We start from the raw sequence: 13,976 nt of genomic DNA, 5'->3' as shown, positions 1-13,976 counted from the left end.
GCTGGGGTTGCATTGCTTATTGCTCCCCAGCTCAGTCACCATGTGTTGGAGTTCACTCCGGTGAACGAGAGGGTCGCATCCCTACGCCTTCGGGTCAGGGACAGGTCTCTTACCGTTGTCTCGGCCTACGGGTCGAGCAGCAGTGCAGAGTACCCGACCTTCCTGGAGTCCCTGGGAGGGGTACTAGATAGCGCTCCAACTGGGGACTCCATTGTTCTCCTGGGGGATTTCAACGCCCACGTGGGCGGCGACAGTGAGACCTGGAGGGGGTTGATCGGGAAGCACGGCCTCCCCGATCTGAACCCAAGTGGTGTTCAGTTGTTGGACTTCTGTGCTAGTCACAGTTTGTCCATCACGAACACCATGTTCGAACACAAGGGTGTCCATAAGTGCATGTGGCACCAGGACACCCTGAGCCGGAGGTCGATGATCGACTTTGTAGTCGTATCATCTGACCTTCGGACACTCGAGTGAAGAGAGGGGCAGAGCTGTTGACCGATCACCACCTGGTGGTGGGTTGGATCCGCTGGGAGGGTAGGAAGCCGGTCAGACCTGGCAGGCCCAAATGTATCGTGAGGGTCTGCTGGGAACGACTGGCGGAACCCTCTGTCAGCGAGGTCTTCGAGTCAGCGAGTCAGAGTGGACCATGTTCTCCACCTCCATTCTCAATGCGGCCGCTCGTAGCTGTGGTCGCAAGGTCTCTGGTGCCTGTTGCGGCGGCAATCCCCGAACCCGGTGGTGGACACCGGAAGTAAGGGATGCTGTCAAGCTGAAGAAGGAGTCCTACTTATCTTTGTTGGTAGGTGGGACCCCAGAGGCAGCTGACAGGTACCAGCAGGCCAAGCGTGCCGCAGCCCGTGCGTTCGCAGAGGCAAAAACTCGGGTCTGGGAGGAGTTCGGGGAGGCTATGGAGGAGGACTATCGGTCGGCCTCGAAGAGATTCTGGCAAACCATCCGATGCCTCAGGAGGCGGAAGCAGCTCTCCACCAGCACTGTTTATGGTGCGGGTGGGGAGCTGTTTACCCTGACTGGGGATGTTGTCGAGCGGTGGAAGGAGTACTTCGAGGATCTCCTCAATCCCATCGTCACGTCTTCCGAAGAGGAAGCAGAGACTGGGGACTCAGAGGCCGACTCATCCATTACCCAGGCCGAAGTCAACGAGGTGTTTAGAAAGCTCCTCGGTGGCAAGGCTCCTGGGGTGGATGAAATCCGTCCTGAGTACCTTAAGTCTCTGGATGTTGTGGGACTGTCTTGGCTCACATGCCTCTGCAACATCGCGTGGCGATCGGGGACAGTGCCTCTGGATTGGCAGAGCGGGGTGGTGGTCCCTCTGTTTAAGAAGGGGGACCGGAGGGTGTGTTCCAACTATAGGGGATCACACTCCTCAGCCTCCCCGGTAAGGTCTATTCCAGAGTACTGGAGAGGAGAATTTGACCGATTGTCGAACCTCGGATTCAGGAGGAGTAGTGTGGTTTTCGTCCTGGTCACGGCACAGTGGACCAGCTCTACACGCTCCATCGGGTGCTCGAGGGTTCATGGGAGTTCGCCCAACCAGTCCATGTGTTTTGTGGATCTGGAGAAGGCGTTCGACCATGTCCCTCGGGGCACCCTGTGGGGAGTGCTCCGGGAGTACGGGGTCCGGGGTCCTTTGCTAAGGGCTATCCGGTCCCTGTACGACCGCAGCAGGAGCTTGGTTCGCATTGCCGGTAGTAAGTCAAAACTGTTTCCAGTGCACGTTGGCCTCCGCCAGGGCTGCCCTTTGTCACCAGTTCTGTTCATTATTTTTATGGACAGAATTTCTAGGCACAGCCAGGGTGTCGAGGGGGTCTGGTTTGGGAACCACAGAATCTCGTCTCTGCTGTTTGCGGACGATGTGGTTCTGTTGGCTTCGTCAAATCAGGACCTTCAGCGTGCACTGGGGTGGTTTGCAGCCGAGTGTGAAGCGTCCGGGATGAAAATCAGCACCTCCAAATCCGAGGCCATGGTTCTCGACCGGAAAAAGGTGCTTTGCCCTCTTCAGGTCGGTGGAGTGTCCTTGCCTCAAGTGGAGGAGTTCAAGTATCTCGGGGTCTTGTTCACAAGTGAGGGACGGATGGAGCGTGAGATCGACAGATGGATCGTGCAGCATCTGCAGTGATGCGGTCGCTGTATCGGACCATTGTGGTGAAGAGAGAGCTGAGCGGGTTGGCAAAGATCTCGATTTACCGATTGATCTACTTTCTGACCCTCACCTATGGTCATGAGATTTGGCTCATGACCGAAAGAACAAGATCGCGAGTACAAGCGGCCGAGATGAGTTTCCTCTGCTGGTCATGAGATTTGGCTCACGATAACAGAAAGCTCTGTGGCCCGCAGACTTATTATTCACCCTCGGGACACAAAGTAGTCCTGCACCTGAGAACGCAGAGAGCCTGGGTTGGGTAGGGTTTAATTAGGTCATCTCTGAATGTTATCACATGCAAAAAAGGGAACACACTCTAACCACATGTAATGACACTTGGTATGATGAATTATGTCCACAGTGTCCAATACACGTTGAATGTCCGCCACATCCTCCTGCCCCCCCCCCTCCACCTCCAGAATCCACCATAAGCGAAAAGAATAAATGCCATTGAGGGGGTGATGAATAATCCGGCGGAATAAACAGTTCCTCCGTACCAGAGCATCGGGGGCACTGTGGCGTAAGGGAACCGCAGGCATCCCTCGTGGGGGCTCTGGCCAAGTAGGAGGGCGCCTCCATGAGGAGGACGGGCAAGCTCCATGGGTCTGCCCAGATCCAGGTAGGCTGGCTTGTGGCAGTAAACTGAAATATGCTTGGGTTTACCGCCTACGTTGACTACAATGTTTTTGTCCACGGCCTTCAGTACATGAAATGGGCCATCATAGGGAGACCACAGCGGTCCCCTGTGAGCATCACAGCGTTTAAAGTTGTATTCTGCATGAGGGAGTGTAGGAAGGAAGTGTATGAAGGAGTGTAGGAAGACGGAAGGCCGTACTGTGAAGTAGACACAGGCACAACAAGCCTAACCTTGCCTTAGACTCAGGCTCACTCCATTGGTGGGCAGCTGACCAGCTGACCAGGGAGTGGTGGTCTCAGGAATGAAATCTCCTGGGACCTGTAGTGGTTGCCCATAAACCAACTCTGCCGATGAGGATTGAAGGTCCTCTTTAGGGGCAGTTTGTAGGCCGAGCGTGACCCAAGGGATTCTGTCCACCCGTCTGCTGTTAAACTGGCCTGCAGAGAGGCCTTCATAGAGCGATAAAAGTGCTCACACAGTACAACCCCTGGCAATAATTATGGAATCACCGACCTCGGAGGATGTTCATTCAGTTGTTTAATTTTGTAGGAAAAAAACAGATCACAGACATGACACACAACTAAAGTCATTTCAAATGGCAACTTTCTGGCTTTAAGAAACACTATAAGAAATCAGGAAAAATAATTGTGGCAGTCAGTAACGGTTACTTTTTTAAACCAAGCAGAGGGAAAAAAATATGGACTCACTCAATTCTTAGGAATAAATTATAGAATCACCCTGTAAATTTTCATCCCCAAAACTAACACCTGCATCAAATCAGATCTGCTCGTTAGTCTGCATCTAAAAAGGAGTGATCACACCTTGGAAAGCTGTTGCACTAAGTGGACTGACATGAATCATGGCTCCAACACGAGAGATGTCAGTTGAAACAAAGGAGAGGATTATCAAACTCTTAAAAGAGGGTAAATCATCACGCAGTGTTGCAAAAGATGTTGGTTGTTCACAGTCAGCTGTGTCTAAACTCTGGACCAAATACAAACAACATGGGAAGGTTGTTAAAGGCAAACATACTGGTAGACCAAGGAAGACATCAAAACGTCAAGACAGAAAACTTAAAGCAGTATGTCTCAAAAACCGAACCTGCACAACAAAACAAATGAGGAACGAATGGGAGGATAGTGGAGTCAACATCTGTGACCGAACTGTAAGAAACCACCTAAAGGAAATGGGATTTACATACAGAAAAGCTAAACGAAAGCCATCATTAACACCTAAACAGAAAAAAACAAGGTTACAATGGGCTAAGGAAAAGCAATCGTGGACTGTGGATGACTGGATGAAAGTCATATTCAGTGATGAATCTCGAATCTGCATTGGGCAAGGTGATGATGCTGGAACTTTTGTTTGGTGACTTCCTGAAGAGAACATGTAAATTTCCACAGTCATTGATGATATGGGGCTGCATGTCAGGTAAAGGCACTGGGGAGATGGCTGTCATTTCATCATCAATAAATGCACAAGTTTACATTGATATTTTGGACACTTTTCTTATCCCATCAATTGAAAGGATGTTTGGGGATGATGAAATCATTTTTCAAGATGATAATGCATCTTGCCATAGAGCAAAAACTGTGAAAACATTCCTTGCAAAAAGACACATAGGGTCAATGTTATGGCCTGCAAATAGCCCGGATCTTAATCCAATTGAAAATCTTTGGTGGAAGTTGAAGAAAATGGTCCATGACAAGGCTCCAACCTGCAAAGTTGATCTGGCAACAGCAATCAGAGAAAGTTGGAGCCAGATTGATGAAGAGTACTGTTTGTCACTCATTAAGTCCATGACTCAGAGACTGCAAGCTGTTATAAAAGCCAGAGGTGGTGCAACAAAATACTAGTGATGTGTTGGAGCGTTCTTTTGTTTTTCATGATTCCATAATTTTTTCCTCAGAATTGAGTGATTCCATATTTTTTTCCCTCTGCTTGGTCTAAAAAAGTAACCGTTACTGACTGCCACAATTTTTTTTTCCTGATTTCTTATAGTGTTTCTTAAAGCCAGAAAGTTGCCACTTGAAATGACTTTAGTTTTGTGTCATGTCTGTGATCTGCTTTTTTTCTAAAAAATTAAACAACTGAATGAACATCCTCTGAGGCCGGTGATTCCATAATTTTTGACAGGGGTTGTATTAGCCTGTGGGTGATATACTGTGGTCCAGTAGAGCTTTACATCCAGGCTGTCTGCAATTACGTTCCAGACCTTGGACGTAAACTCTGAGCCCCTGTCATAAGAGAGTTCAGATTGAGTGCCAAATCAGGCGATCCAGGTGCTGATTAACGCCCAATCCATCTCAGCCGCTGTTGCTGCTGTCAGTGGAACAGCCTCCGGCCACTGGGTGGTCCTATCCACCAATGTAAGGAGGTGTGCCATGAGGATGTAGTCCAGCCTGAGGTGGACAGAGGCTGCAAAAGCTTGAAAGAGGCAGTCCGCAACAAAGTTTGTCTTGGCCGTGACATGCTGTATGTCTGTGGTGAACTCTGAGATATGAGAGAGCTGTCGCTGTTGTCGGGCGGACCAGGGTTCATACACTTTAACTATGGCAAAAGTCAGATGTTTGTGATTGACAAAAGCTGTAAACTGCTGGCCCTCCAGTAGTGTGCAGAAGTGTCGCGCGGTGAGGTGAAGGGCAAGCAGCTCCCAGTCAAGAGTCCTATACTTGAACTCACTGTGACAGTGAAAGCTTGCTAGCAATTTTAATTCCAAATTAGTACATTTTATATAGCACGAAAACACAACAAATCTGCCTGAAGGTGCTTCACACAAATAAGGTCTAACTTTACCAACCCCTAGAGCAAGCACCCAGGTAACAGTGGTAAGGAAAAACTCCCTCAGATGATATTAAGGAATAAACGTTAAGCAGACCAGACTCACAGGGGTGACATTTCTAATGTCAAGTGGCAGTTGGTTCCACAGCTGGGGACCAGCAACCTCAATGCTCTGTCACCTTTTTGTTTAAGCCGGACCGTGGGACATGAAGGAGACCTTAGCTGTAAGATCTAGAAGACCGGGTAGCTACCTTGACCAAACAAGGGACTAACCAAAAATGACTGACAGAAAACACAGCAGGGTGCAAACATTTACAAACTGGATAAACAAGGTGCCTTAATCCTTAAATAAATTCCACCTATAAGGGTGGAATAACGGTCACTGTATGTATGGAAATAAAAGCTGTTATAAGGATTTTGAGCTTTCCTCACTTTTTTAAACACACCGTAATTATTTTGAACACAAGTGTACATCTGCAGTCATTAAAGGCATTATAGTCTCATCTGACAGATGAGGTTCATGATGTGAGTGAGAGCAGGTGATTAAATGGAATCCCACTTAGTTGCTTGTTATTGTTGTTAAAGTACAAGTGCTACTAAAATAATGTGCACAGAAACACAACAAAAGCAACACTCAAAATGCACCAGAAGCCACTAAACTGCACCATTAAATTTGACGTGGCTTCTCCGTGCCTGCCGACACCTATTATGTCATTTGTGGAAGACCCTTGCAGCACAAAATGTATTGCAGAAGGGAGGGGTTGGGAGTCACACCTTTATTAGTCAGTGTAAGCGGGCAGTGTCCATAGGTATCTGGCACCTTGTATAGAAAGCTCAAACAGTAGACTATTTGACAGAATGGTGCTTTTGACATTGCAGTTTTAACTGTAACAGTCAGGAATTTAATTATGGTTTACTGTGAAACCGCTAACTGCTTCACTGAAGAAAAATACGTGAAGCTGGACAATACCAGTGTGTGTGTTTGTAAGGGGGATGAGCCACGTGGGCTCCTGTAGTTAAGACATCCATTTTAAAGGGTTTGTTCCTGCTGAGCTGAGCGTGGTGGGTGTGAGCAACGTGAAGACGGGTTAGTGTGAGCTGTAATCAGGATAACTGAGACGTACCAGGTGTTTGCACGTTCACCTGTCTGACTGGTTCTGAGGCGAGGCTTCATCGGCTCTTACTTCAGCTGTTGTAATCACGAGCCAGTAACAGGACAGGACATGTCCCTTCAGGGAGCCGTGCTCTGCCCGTCTGATGAATAACCAGATTCAGGGCGGAGCCGCTGTTACGCAAAGCTGTAAAAGCAGGAGGATGGAATCAGTCTGAAGTTTTCTCTGATTGGTATCACAAATGCACAACTGAAGAGTACATCAGGAGAAGGAAGCGTGAGCTGCACTGCACGGAGGTTTCCTCTGGTGTTCAGCTGCTGGTCAGGTGTCTGAGCAACAGGTGGCGCTCTTAATCCCTGACTGCTCAGTGTGTGAACATAAAGAACAACTTGATTTATCCCGAAGAAAATTATTTAGTTAAATACACAATTACAGAAAGTGTTAGTAGTTAAATAGAAATATTTAAAAAAGGCAACTACAATGCAAGTACAAACCGCAAGTGTAGCATAGTGCCTAAAATGATGAAGTAAAATAAAATACCACAAATTTATGCAAAAAGACAGAAGACACATTGCACAAAATGTTTGATAATATTGCACATAAGTTGACATAACTCTTTTCGTTATGTATTCACCCTGCAGAAGGGGGAGGAGTAATACAGTCTGATTGCCACAGGTAGGAAAGACCTCCTGTGGCATTCTTTGGTGCCCCTCGGTGGTCTCAGTCTATGGCTGAAGGTGCTCTGGCAGGACGTCAGTGTGGTATGCCGGGGTGGGAGGTGTTGTCCAGTATGGTGTGCAGCTTCCTCAGCATCCTCCTCTCTGACACCTGCACCACAGACTCCAGCTCCACCCCTCAGGACAGAGTCAGCTCTCCTGCTGAGCTTGTTGAGTCTGTTCATGTCATGCCTTCAGCCTTCAGTACATTAACTGGACTCTCCATATGAGGAAAGAAAGAGTCTACAGGGCTGATTGGCGAAAGCAGAAACTCTGCGTGCACCTTGTCACACTCAGGATGGAGTGCCAGAAAGCACAAAGCAGCCAATCACAGAGTTCGCATTTCTTATGACCCCAGAAGTATTTCATCTGTCTTAATATGTACAGATCACCATTCATACACTGAACTGTAAAGAACTGTACTAAATTGTTATTATTACATCCACCACGAGGTCATGCTTTTACCACTGCTTCTGTTTCTTTGTGTATTATCTCAAAAGGTAATGAACAGATTTCAACTGCAAAATATTGAACTCATAACTCAATTTCACAAGGATTCAGCCAAAGAAACCAAGCACCAGTTCCAGTACTTTGTCCTGCCGTCACAGCTGGTGGTGAATGCTGGAAAACTCAATTTCATATTTGTTGTTTTTGCATTTCTGCGGAGTTCAGGTGAGACTGCGGTGCCAGAAAGGAATCCCACCCGCCCTCAGAGGCCGAGCGTGGCTCTACCTGTCCGGGGGGAAGGTGAAGAAGGAACAGAACCAGGGCAAGTTCCAGGTCAGCTTCCTCTTTTGTTTCCTCCTTACCGCTTGTTCTACTCTAGCTCTCACTGTAGATGATCTCATCATATATTTTGGTTGGTGACAGGCAGGTAAGTTTAAACCATGGAGGTGACGGACCTCCACAGCGTCAGAGTGCCACACCGCCCCATGCCGCACCACACCACTCTGCTTTAATTCCGTTGGGGAGATTCTAATTTAAATACAACTCATTGATAATACAGATGATTTTAATATTTGCGTTAACTTACATCCCCAATTCCAATGAAGTTGGGACGTTGTGTGGAATGTAAATAAAAACAGAATACTACGATTTTCAAATCCTCTTCAACCTATATTCAATTGAATACACCACAAAGACAAGATATTTAATGTTCAAACTGATAAACTTTATTGTTTTTGTGCAAATATTTGCTCATTTGAAATGGATGCCTGCAACACATTTCAAAAAGACTGGGAAAGTTAATGAATGCTGTTTGGAACATTCCACAGGTGAACAGGTTAATTGGAAACAGGTGAGTGTCATGATTGGGTATAAAAGGAGCATCTCCAAAAGGCTCAGCTGTTCACAAGCAAAGATGGGGTGAGGATCACCACTTTGTGAACAATTGCGTGAAAAAAATAGTCCAACAGTTTAAGAACAATGTTTATTAACGTTCAGTTGCAAGGTATTTAGGGATTCCATCATCTGCAGTCCATAATATAATCAGAAGATTCAGAGAATCTCGAGAACTTTCTACACAGAAGCGGCAAGACTGAAAACCAACATTGAATGCCCATGACCTTTGATCCCTCAGGTGGCACTGCATTAAAAACCGACATTGTGTAAAGGATCTTACCGCGTGGGCTCAGGAACACTTCAGAAAACCATTGTGCAACCATCTGTAGCCTAAAACACAATTCAACTGTGGAGGTACCGTTTGAGTTTCTTTTCAATTATATGTACACAATACTCTTGTGTATTTTATTTTATTACTTGGTTTAGTAGTCTTTACATAATAAACTTGTGTGTGACACCCTGTGCAATATTTACACTTCTGCATTTGCAAATGAGTGTATTGGGCATCGTGCAATGCAACCTAGTACTGCAATGTGCAGTTACAACCAGGCACTTTTGCACTTAGCACTTGTCACTTTAATTCAGTACTTTTGCACCTCAACACCCATCATGAAACTCTTTGGTTCCTCCACCTGTCGGCTACTTATTTTATTATCTATCAGTATGTCACTTTGAATTGTAAATATCTGTATGTGTATTTTTAGGCCCGAGTAGGAAAAAGTCCTACGAAGACCCTATTGTAATTGCGCTGTTATTATTATTATTATTATTATTATTATTATTAGGGCCAGAATAGGAAAAAGTCCATGCGAGGACCCTATTGTAATTGCGTTGTTTTTATTATTATTATTTATAAATTCGGGCCAGAGTAGGAAAAAGTCCTACGAGGACCCTATTGTAATTGCGCGTTTATATTATTATTATTATTATTATTATTATTTATTATTATTATTTATTAGGGCCAGAATAGGAAAAAGTCCTGCGAAGACCCTATTGTAATTGCGCTGTTTTATTATTATTATTATTATTATTATTATTATTATTAGGGCCAGAATAGGAAAAAGTCCTGCGAGGACCCTATTGTAATTGCGTTGTTTATTATTATTATTATTTATAAATTCTGGCCAGAGTAGGAAAAAGTCCTACGAGGACCCTATTGTAATTGCGCTGTTTATTATTATTATTATTTATTATTAGGGCCCGAGTAGGAAAACGTCCTATGAGGACCCTATTGTAATTGCGCTGTTTGTCATTATTATTATTATTATTATTAATTATTATTTATTAGGGCCGAGTAGGAAAAAGTCCTATGAGAACCCTATTGTAATTGCGCTGTTTATATTATTATTATTATTATTATTAGGGCCCGAGTAGGAAAAAGTCCTACGAGGACCCTATTGTAAATGCGCTGTTTTTATTATCATTATTGTTATTATTTATTATTATTAGGGCCATAGTAGGAAAAGTCCTATGAGAACCCTATTGTAATTGCGCTGTTTATTATTATTTATTATTATTATTAGGGCCCAAGTAGGAAAATATTAATATAATATATTATTATTATTATTATTGTTATTATTATGCGCAAAATGAAATCCAAATTTCGGCCTTTTCCCATGCTCAAAACTCACCAAACTTTGCAACATTGTCCGGACGGATCCACATTTTGATATTTTGGGGGTCACGCACATGGTCGTAGCGAAATAGCGCCCCCTAGAAATTTTCAAAAAAAACCTCCGCATAGGGGTTTTTTCATCGTAGTCTCAAGTCGGCCATTTTGATTTTAAGTTTTGATTTTGAGGTCATTTTTGCCATTTTTGGCCAGTTCCAGTACTTACTTTTGGATGAAGTCCTCCTAGGATTCATCCAATCGTCTTCAAATTTGCTCAATGTCCATCATGACCCAGTGGTGATCAAACTTTATCAAAAGAATGTTATTAGGTCAAACGGCGTAGCTGCTAGGGTTCGTCAAACTTTGGCGAGCTTTTCGGAGCACGCCGTTTCACTTCAAACAGCTGTCACACCCACATACTTAATCATAGAGCCTTCAGACTTGCTGGACATGATGATTGCTCCACCCTGAATGTCTGCATATATTACCTTCCCACCTCTGCCATAGCGCCCCCCGGTGGTAACAGGAAATGTCCTATTTTTACTTTAACAGGTCCTGATGTCACATAGTTAACCCCATCAACTTCATTCCACTTCTAAAACATGCAGGACAAGTTGGTGAACGTAGGCGATGATCATCCTAAATTCAATATTTTGGGGGTCACGCACATGGTCACAGCGAAATAGCGCCCCCTAGAAATTTTCAAAAAACCCTCTGCATAGGGTTTTTTTTCATCGTAGTCTCACGAAATTCGGTACACATATTTACCATGCTAGGACGCACAAAAAGGTCTGTTACCGTCATGGTGAAATGTTGACAGGAAGTCGGCCATTTTGATTTTAAGTTTCAATTTTGAGGTAATTTTTGCCATTTTTGGCCATTTCCACTACTTAGTGATTTCATCCAATCGTCTTCAAATTTGGTCAACATCATCATGACCCAATGGTGATCAAAGTTATCAAAAGAATGTAATTAGGTCAAAAGGCGTGGCTGCTAGGGTTCGTCAAACATTGGCACCCATGGGCGGGGCAAAATACCTCAATAGCGCCCCTTAGAAACTTTCAAAAACCCCTCCCCATAGGGATTTTTTTTTTAGAGTAGGGAGATGAAAATTGGTACACGTGTGACTTGCATAGACGTACAAAAAGTCGTTGCACCAATTGGTCTACTCCCAAACAGGAAGTCGGCCATTTTGAATTTTCTTGTCATTTTGGCGTGATTTCCACATGTTGTATTTGAACGAAACTCCTCCGAAGGATTTTGTCCATGCACTTCAAATTTCTTTGATGTGGCCGCTATGGCGCTGCCATTTGACCCTTCGCCATGGAACATTATACTTAAAAGGCTCCTAATGTCACATAGTTACCCCATCAACTTCATTCTACTTCTAAAACATGCAGAACAAGTTGGTGAACGTAGACGATGATCGCCGTGAAGTTACGAGTAACGGCGTCCATGTGGCGGCGTGCCGAATATCGACCATTAGCCATGAAATTACGTTCTTCCTTTTGACAGCTTTAATTTTGGCATATCATTATGAAATTGATACACGTCAAGCACGACAACCTCTTACAATTCATAGGGGCGTCGCCATGGGTGGGGCTAAATGCCTCAATAGCGCCCTCTTGAACGTTCAAAAAACCTTCCCATAGGGGTTTTTTTTTTGGAGTAGGAGATGAAAATTGGTACACATGTGTGACTTGCACAGACGTACAAAAAAGTCTCTTGGACCATGTGTCTACTCCAAACAGGAAGTCAGCCATTTTGAATTTTCTTCTCATTTTGGCATTATTTCCACACGTTGTATGGGATTTTGTCCAATGCACTTCAAATTTCTTTCACAGCATCCAGAGATGATATTGATGAAAAGTTATCGAAAGCTTTTCTCTGTGTCGAAGGGTGTGGCCGCTATGGCACTGCCATTTTGACCCTTCGCCATGGAACATCAAGTCATGATAACTCCTTCATGCTTTGTCTGATTGACTTGAAACTTCACTTGTGATGACACTTGGCCCCTGAACACACCTGGCCCCTCTGTTTGTGCTCTGAGCGCCCCTACTGGATGAACCATCAACAGACCCGCTGTAGGGTCTGTAGTCAATGTAGAGAAATCATAATTTTCCTGAAAAACACCCCCAAAAACAACAGCCACTCTGAAGGACCGATTAAGGGAATCATTAAGCAGAAAGGTTATTGATGTCGGTGGATCGAATCGTTTCTTAACGATACCTGAAAGGAACCGGTTATCAATACCCGTCCCTAGTCTTAAGTCAGGACTTAATGTCTCTACAGAATTAGACTGTTTTATCTCCATAGGGAGATCATCCCACAGAACAGGGGCATGATAACAGAAGCTCTGTGATACCACAGACTTGTTTTTATTCACTCTTGAGACACCAAAGTAGTCCTACTCCCTGAGAATGCAGAACCCAAGCCGGTACGTAGGCTTTAATTAGGTCAGCTAAGTAGGGAGTGCTAGTCCGTGATTAATTTTATAGGTTAGTAGCAGAACCTTAAAATCTGATCTCACAGGAACAGGACGCCAGTGAAGAGACATAAGCACAGTGACAATTTTGGATGAAATATTCACCATTCAGTGTGTGCAGTTGCTGAGTCCTTTCGCGCCTCCCTTCCCCACCATGGGTGTGCCAAAGCATGCAGGTGAACAGAAAATCACTGTCGCGTGGTGATGTGATCCCCAAAGTGAGACTTAAAGACCAACGAGGTGCTGCAAATCACAAGAGGAGTCATTTCATGTATTAGAATGACAGGTCCGTGCGAGCTGGGTTTTGGCCTATTTTAGAGCCATGAAATGACACTTGCAACCTCCAATACATTGCCTTCTGAATTCTTTATTTTTATAATACTTGTTTTATATTCAGTTTCGTATGCCTTTGGAGTGAACAGAAGGCAACGGCTGGCGCAATTCCAAATGAGAAACACATTAAATAGCCCCTGTCAGCGACAGCACACATTTAAACAGGTGCTTTTTTGCTGTGAAGGTCATTTAAGCGTGCACAATATTAAGGCCCCTTCACACATAACACGATTGAACCCATCTAGCACACAAAGGAGGAATTGCATCCTACTTGTGAAAAATCTGAGCCACCTCATACACCTGTCGCCACAACCATTCACGCACACAAGCGGCCAAAAGACAGCGAGTGCCCATTCGACCCCTCTCTCGGCAGGTGTTGGCCAAATTCCAGGTGCTCCACACGAGCATCCAACACCTCGAACTGTCTGTTGTAATTGTCTAACTGCCCCACGAGTGTGGTGTAACCGAGCCATATGTACACATGGGTGTGACTGTGGCCAGTCACGCCTGAGCACACACAGCATGGCAAGGCGCCTCTCAGTTGATCACCGCCCAGCCACACACTAACAGCTGGAAATGACGGCTCAGTGCACACGACGTGTTAAATTAACAACACAGAGAACACAGCCAGCACAAGTATATAAATAAATACTACAATAACTACATACACAATTACATAACAGATAATTATAACGAATGATCACCAAACACAGAAACAGAGCGTGACACTTTGTTCTGTGTGTTGATGGGCGTGCCTGCGTGAGCTGATGCTGTTGAGATCTCTGGACCTGGACATCA

The 13,976-nt window shown here is 44.8% G+C and overlaps 1 protein-coding gene and 1 non-coding gene across 2 annotated transcripts in view; both read left to right on the top strand.

Moving 5' to 3' along the window:
* LOC117510053 (TBC1 domain family member 10A-like) overlaps positions 1-13,976 on the top strand; it is a 91,539-nt gene that overhangs the window by 51,450 nt on the left and 26,113 nt on the right. Inside the window, exon 3 of the mRNA XM_034169668.1 lies at positions 8,080-8,187. Coding sequence (XP_034025559.1) covers positions 8,080-8,187 — 108 coding nt within the window. The remainder of the gene's footprint in view (positions 1-8,079; positions 8,188-13,976) is intronic.
* On the top strand, positions 4,104-4,188 carry LOC117511395. The gene has a single exon (XR_004560944.1). It is a non-coding gene; the product is annotated as a small nucleolar RNA U83B (small nucleolar RNA).

Source organism: Thalassophryne amazonica, chromosome 5, assembly GCF_902500255.1.
Source record: "Thalassophryne amazonica chromosome 5, fThaAma1.1, whole genome shotgun sequence".
NCBI classification, from domain to species: Eukaryota; Metazoa; Chordata; class Actinopteri; order Batrachoidiformes; family Batrachoididae; genus Thalassophryne; species Thalassophryne amazonica.
This window is presented reverse-complemented; position numbering and strand designations above follow the sequence as displayed.